This window comes from Tauraco erythrolophus, chromosome 7 (assembly GCF_009769465.1).
Source record: "Tauraco erythrolophus isolate bTauEry1 chromosome 7, bTauEry1.pri, whole genome shotgun sequence".
NCBI classification, from domain to species: Eukaryota; Metazoa; Chordata; class Aves; order Musophagiformes; family Musophagidae; genus Tauraco; species Tauraco erythrolophus.
The window spans coordinates 758,859-764,858 of NC_141471.1; the positions used below are offsets into that span (position 1 = coordinate 758,859).

General features: G+C 68.5%; 2 protein-coding genes across 2 annotated transcripts; one reads left to right on the top strand and one right to left on the bottom strand.

Annotated features, from left to right (window-relative positions):
- Window positions 1-476: 476 nt before the first annotated feature.
- LOC147528411 (cathelicidin-B1-like) lies at window positions 477-1,508 on the top strand. The gene is made up of 4 exons (XM_086615080.1): window positions 477-713; window positions 926-1,030; window positions 1,156-1,239; window positions 1,380-1,508. Exons 1-4 carry the CDS (start codon window positions 477-479, stop codon window positions 1,506-1,508), a joined length of 555 nt encoding a protein of 184 aa, XP_086471206.1.
- Window positions 1,509-3,231: 1,723 nt separating this feature from the next.
- LOC147528412 (cathelicidin-2-like) lies at window positions 3,232-5,750 on the bottom strand. The gene is made up of 4 exons (XM_086614694.1): window positions 5,577-5,750; window positions 4,324-4,431; window positions 4,146-4,229; window positions 3,232-3,342 (listed from the first exon to the last, which is right to left on the bottom strand). The coding sequence occupies exons 1-4, from the start codon at window positions 5,748-5,750 to the stop codon at window positions 3,232-3,234; spliced, it is 477 nt and encodes a 158-aa protein (XP_086470820.1).
- Between the last annotated feature and the right edge of the window lie 250 nt (window positions 5,751-6,000).

Below are 6,000 nucleotides of genomic sequence, written 5' to 3' on the forward strand. Positions count from 1 at the left end.
GGCTGGAAAGCCCCGGCCGTGGGGCAGCTGACGTCTTCATCCAGCCCCGTGGGAGAAACTCAGAGTGGTGCCACCCTCTGTGCCCATTGCACCCGGGTGGGCTCAGTACCAGGTGGCCACCTCGAGGTGCACCTCGTCCTGGCGTGGTGGCTCGTGGTACCCGGGACCAGCACCCTCCACGGCCATGTGGTGACTCCATAGCACCCCTGTCCTCGCTGTCACCTGCCGTGGGGACCTCCATGGCAGGGAGACCCCAATCCCTGTGCCCATCCGCAGCGCTGGGACACCTGCTCTGGTGGCCCAAGGACCAAAGGAGAGGAACGGACTTGACTCCTGGCCAGATTTGGCCCATGGGGAATTTCCCGTTGGCACAAGGGGAAGCGCCAGCCCACGGGAACGCCCACGATGGTGGCACCGGCACATACCGGGCAGCTCCCATAAAAGGGCTGCCGGCGCGGCGGGTGGCAGGAGGCAGGATGAGGCCGTGCCGAGCGGTTCCGCTGCTTCTGCTGCTGCTGGGGCTGGCTGGGGCCACCACGCCAGTGCCGAATGGATCCACGCCGGAGCCGGATGGATCCGTCCCGCCATCCCCGCCGGGATCCTGGGCCGTGAGCTACGGGGCTGCCGTCGCGGCGGCCGTGGAGCTGCTCAACGCCAGGGCCGTCAGCCCGTACCTCCTGCGGCTGCGGGAGGCGCATGCCCAGCCCAGCTGGGTGAGCGCTGGGCAAATCCATCCCGAGGGCAGGATCGGGCCCTTCCCAGGGCTGGATTCAACCCGTCTTGGGCCGATCCCATGCGGGGATGGAGCCCACCCAACTCGGGGCGCTCAGCCCCCTCTCCAGGGGCTGGATCCGGCCCGTTTTTGGAATGGGCACTGGGGGTGGCGGTGCTGCGGGTCCCTGACGGATCCTGTCCCCTCTGCCAGGCTGAGGACCTGCGGCGCCGGCAGGAGCTGAGCTTCACCGTCGAGGAGACCTCGTGCCGGGCGCCGGCGCCGGCCACCGCCGCCTGCAGGAGCCGCTGGCTCGGGGTGAGGCTGCGTCCGGTGCCATCCCCCTGGAATGGGGAGCAGCCGATGGGGAAACTGAGGCACAAGGGGTGTTTTGGGGCTGCTCTCGGCTTTGTCTTACCCATGTCCCCCTCTCCTTCCCGCAGGCGGTGGGATGGTGCCGGGGCTTCGTCTTCCTGGAGCAGCAGCAGCCGATGGTGGAGCTCTCCTGCGAGAAGGTGCCCGCCGTGGTAAGAAGGTGCCCGCAATGGCACGGGCACTGTCCCCACCGTGTCCCCCTGGCTGGGCCACGTCCCCAGGAGGGGCAGGGGGGGTCACCCAGACCCCCACCCATCTCCCCGGCGTTTGACACCGCTCCTTCTCCTCCCAGCTCGGCCGCATCCGGAGATCCAGGCTCACGGATTTTTGGGCCAGGATCAAGGAGCGTTTCAGGGGCATCTTCGGATGCGGCAAAATCTGGATCCGCGACAAACTCGACGTCCAGCCACCCAAACCCTGAGGGGGTGATGCCGTGTGCCCCCCTTCCCCCACCCCGTGCCCCCCGCCCGGGCGCTCTCCTTCCAATAAACATTCCTGCCACGCTCCGGGTGTCGCCTCGCTCCCTGCGGGTCCCCGCACCGCCCCGGCCCCCCTGCACCCTGTTGGGGTCCCTGATGTCCTGTGACACCCCCCACCCAGCCAAAGGGTCCCAAAGGGGACCAGGGGTGCCACCAGGACCCCCCACCCCGTGTGTGCCCCCCGAAACCAACTGCCACTCTGTGGGCTGGGGCCAGGCGCTTCCGGAGGGGGGAGCCGAGCCCCGGGGGGGGTTCCCCAATTTCCCAGGGGGGATAAAAGGGGACACAGGGGCGGCCACTGGGGACAAAGATGCCGAGGTCCTGGGTGCTGGTAGGGGGGTCTTCAACTCCTTCAATTGCCACCCCAGGGTGCAGAACATCTTCAGGCTGCTCCGTGCCACCCCCGCGTCCGCCCTGGTGGGTGCCACCAGCGGGGGGACGCCGCTGGGTGCCCCCGTGTCCCCATGGGGACATCGGGGGGGGTTGTGCCAGAACCTTGACGTGGGGCGGTGGATCTGGGGCGTGGGGCAGGGCGCAGGGGGGTGCTCTCCCCACCTTGGGTGGTGGGTGGGTGGCATCTCTTCCTGGTGGGTGCCACCGCGCTGTCCCCATCCCTGTCCCCGCGACACCTGCTTTTCCCGCAGCCCCTCCGTGTCTGGCCACTGCTGAGGGTGGCCGCTGGCATCAACCTCCTCAACGCCATCAAGAAGAAATGAGACCCCCTCAACGAGGGGCTGCCATGTTGGAGACCCCCCCCTGCCCTGACACCCCCACCCTGCTCCCCAAATAAAGCTGCTTCCCAGCCCCGCTGTGCCTTTTTCTGCCACCGTCACCCTGCCAGGGTCGGGGACACGTGGGGTGGGGGTCATGCTGCTGCGGGAGGGTCCTGGGGTGGGGGGGAGCAGGGTGAGACCCCCCCAGGGTCGGGCACCACCAGCTCCTCGGGGTCTCATCCTGCCACGCGCCCCCAGACTGAGTCCCCCACTGTGTCCCGAGGCACTTTGGGGACCAGGGGGTCCCTGGGGAGCCTGTGCCAGCGGCGGGGTCCCCACGGGGGTGCATGTGGGGCACAGCCCCACGGGACTGTTGGCCCGTTGCAGGGGTGGGGGGACAGGGGGGGACATCCCCAGGGTCCCGTGGGGCCACCGGAGCTGGGAGCCACCACCCCAGGGCAGCCGCTCAGGGGTCGTGGGGGTCCCTGTGCACCCCGTCCCCATGTCCCAACGTCCCCAGTGATGCCACCACAGGAGTCCCTTGGCAGCTGACACCCCCCCCCCCCTCAGCTCCCTGGGGTACCCCCCCTGCCATCGCCACCAGTTTAGGGGGGACAAAATGCTGGGGAGACAATGACGCTGTGGGGATGATGGGGAGTGGGATGTGAACGGCTCCTTTTTTTTTGGGGGGGGAGAGTACCCTGGGGGGGGGCTGAGCCCTGTCCCCAGCACTGACCCCGTGTCCCCTCGGCACCAAGCCCTCCATCGCCATCATGGGGGTGGGTTGGTTTTGGGGAGGGGGGGGTCAGGGCAAGGCCGGCGAACGCTGCGGATAGAGGAGCCCACCCAGTTCCTGCCCACTCCCCCCACCCTAGCTCCCCGCGTGCCTCAGTTTCCCCCCGCCGCAGAGGAGCCTGGCTCATGCTCCGGCCGCCCACGGCCCCTTTATTGCTCAGCCCAGGCGGATGGAGCCCCCCGCCCGGATGCTGAAGCTGATCTTGGGCCGAATGCGCCGGATCCTGCTCAGGAACCGCCCGAACCGGCCCCGCTGGACCAGCACCGGCTGCCGGGGGGGACAATGGGGTCACTGGGGGGGCTGCTGGGCACCCCGCACCCGCAGCCCCACCCAGGACCCCGTATGGGGATCCTACAGCTGGGACCCAACCTGGGACTCTGCACTCACCACCCAGGACCACACACTTGGGACCCCACACCCAGGACCACCACCCAGGACCCCACACTTGGGACCCCACACCCAGGACCCCCACACAGGGACCCCGTATGGGGACCCTACAGCCGGGACCCAACCTGGGACTCTGCATTCACCACCCAGGACCCCACACCTGGGACCCCACACCCAGGACCCCCACCCAGGACCTTGCACTCAGGACCCTCACCCAGGACCCTGCGCCCACCACCCAGGATCCCACACCTGGGACCCCACACCCAGGACCCTACCAAGAACCCCACACCTGGGACTCCCCATCTGGGACCCCACACCCAGGACCCCCATCCAGAATCCCCCACCAATATCCCCACACCCAAGACCTCCACCCAGGACCTTGCACTCAGGACCCTCACCCAGGACCCTGCACCCACCACTCAGGACCCCCCCACACCCAGAACCCCACCCAGGACCCAAGAAACCCACACCTGGCACCCCACCTCGGACCCTACACCCAGGACCCCGCACCCAGCACACCCTGGGACCCCCCCTCCCATCCTCCACCCATGGCCGGAGCCATTGGGGTGTCCCTTCTGGGGACAGCAGCCCCCCAGATGTGGGGCGGAAGGGAAGACACCGACACCCAGCACCCCACCCGTGGGTGCCGGGTCCCGGGTGGGGTCCCGGTGCCCCCGACTCACGTCGGTGGAGGCGTCGCTGCAGCGCAGGTCGATCTCGGGGGAGCTCTGCAGGAACTGCACGGGCCCCGAGCACTCCTTGATCACCTGGGTGGGACACGGGTGCCCGCCGTCACCCTGGGCACCCCAGACGGGGCCCCCTGTGGTGTGGCCTTCCTCCCATCCCCATCCTCATCCTCACCCCGTTCTCCTTGAACTCGCAGTCGTCAGGGCTGACGCCGGCACTCGGGGCGCACTCGGTCTCCATCACGCTGAAGTTGAGGCCGCGCAGGGCGCTCAGCTCAACGCCCTGGGGGGGCATGGGGGGGGGCACGAGTGGGTGGGGTCACGAGTGGGTGGGGGTCACCAGTGGGTGGGAGCTCATGAATGGGGTGGTCAAGAGTGGGGGGTCAGCCACAAGTGGGGTCAAGAGTGGGTGGGGGGTCACGAGTGGGTGGGGGGGTCACAAGTGGGTGGGAGTCACAGTGGAGTGGTTAAGAGTGGGGGGTCAGCCACGAGTGGGGAGTCATGAATGGGTAGGAGGTCACGAGTGGGGGGTCCAAGAGTGGATGGGGTCACGAGTGGGTGGGGGTCATGAGTGGGTGGGAGCTCACGAGTGGGGTGGTCAAGAGTGGGGGGTCAGCCACAAGTGGGGTCAAGAGTGGGTGGGGGGTCACGAGTTGGTGGGGGGGGTCACAAGTGGGTGGGAGTCACAGTGGGGGGGTCACGAGTGGGTGGGGGGGGTCACAAGTGGGTGGGAGTCACAGTGGGGGGGTCACGAGTGGGTGGGGGTCACGAGTGGGTGGGAGCTCACGAGTGGGGTGGTCAAGAGTGGGGGGTCAGCCACAAGTGGGGTCAAGAGTGGGTGGGGGGTCACGAGTTGGTGGGGGAGGTCACAAGTGGGTGGGAGTCACAGTGGGGGGGTCACGAGTGGGTGGGGGGGTCACAAGTGGGTGGGAGTCACAGTGGGGGGGTCACGAGTGGGTGGGGGGGGTCACAAGTGGGTGAGAGTCACAGTGGGGTGGTCAAGAGTGGGGGGTCATCCACGACTGGGGAGTCGTGAATGGGTGGGAGGTCACGAGTGGGGGGGTCCAAGAGTGGATGGGGTGGTCACGAGTGGGTGAGGGTCACGAGTAGGTGGGGGTCACAGCAGAGGGGTCAAGAGTGGGGGGTCGGCCACGAGTGGGGAGTCACGAGTGGGTGGGGGTTACGAATGGAGGTTGGTCACGTGTAAAAGGGTCATGAGTGGGGGGGTCACGAGTGGGTGAGGGGGTCGCGAGTGGGTGGGGGTCACGAGTGGGTGGGGGGTCACAGTGAGGGGTCTGTCATGAGTGAGTGGGGGGCATCACAGTGGGGTGATCACGAGTGGGGGGTCATGGGTGGGTGGGTGGTCATGAGTGAGGGGTCAGTCATGAGTGGGTGGGGGGGGGGGGGTCACGAGTGGGTGGCACTCACCGGGGCGGGCTCGGGGTCGGCGCTGAGCAGCCTGAAGACGTTCTGCACCCCGGGGCGCTGGTTGAAGGAGTCGACAGCCTGGGCCAGCGCCTGGCTGTAGGAGAGGGGGGCCGGGGCGGGGAGGGCGCAGGCCCCCCCCAGCACCGCCAGCACCAGCACCCAGGACCTCGGCATCTTTGTCCCCAGTGGCCACCCCCGTGTCCCCTTTTATCCTCCCCGGGAAACTGGGGAACCCACCCCGGGGCTCGGCTCCCCCCTCCGGAAACGCCTGGCCCCAGCCCACAGAGTGGCAGTTGGTTTCGGGGGGGGACACACAGGGTGGGAGGTCCTGGTGGCACCCCTGGTCCCCTCTGGGGACATGGCACCGCTCCTCGGGGTGTCACCAGCCCCGGGAACCCCTTGGCTGGGGGGGGGGGGGGGGTGT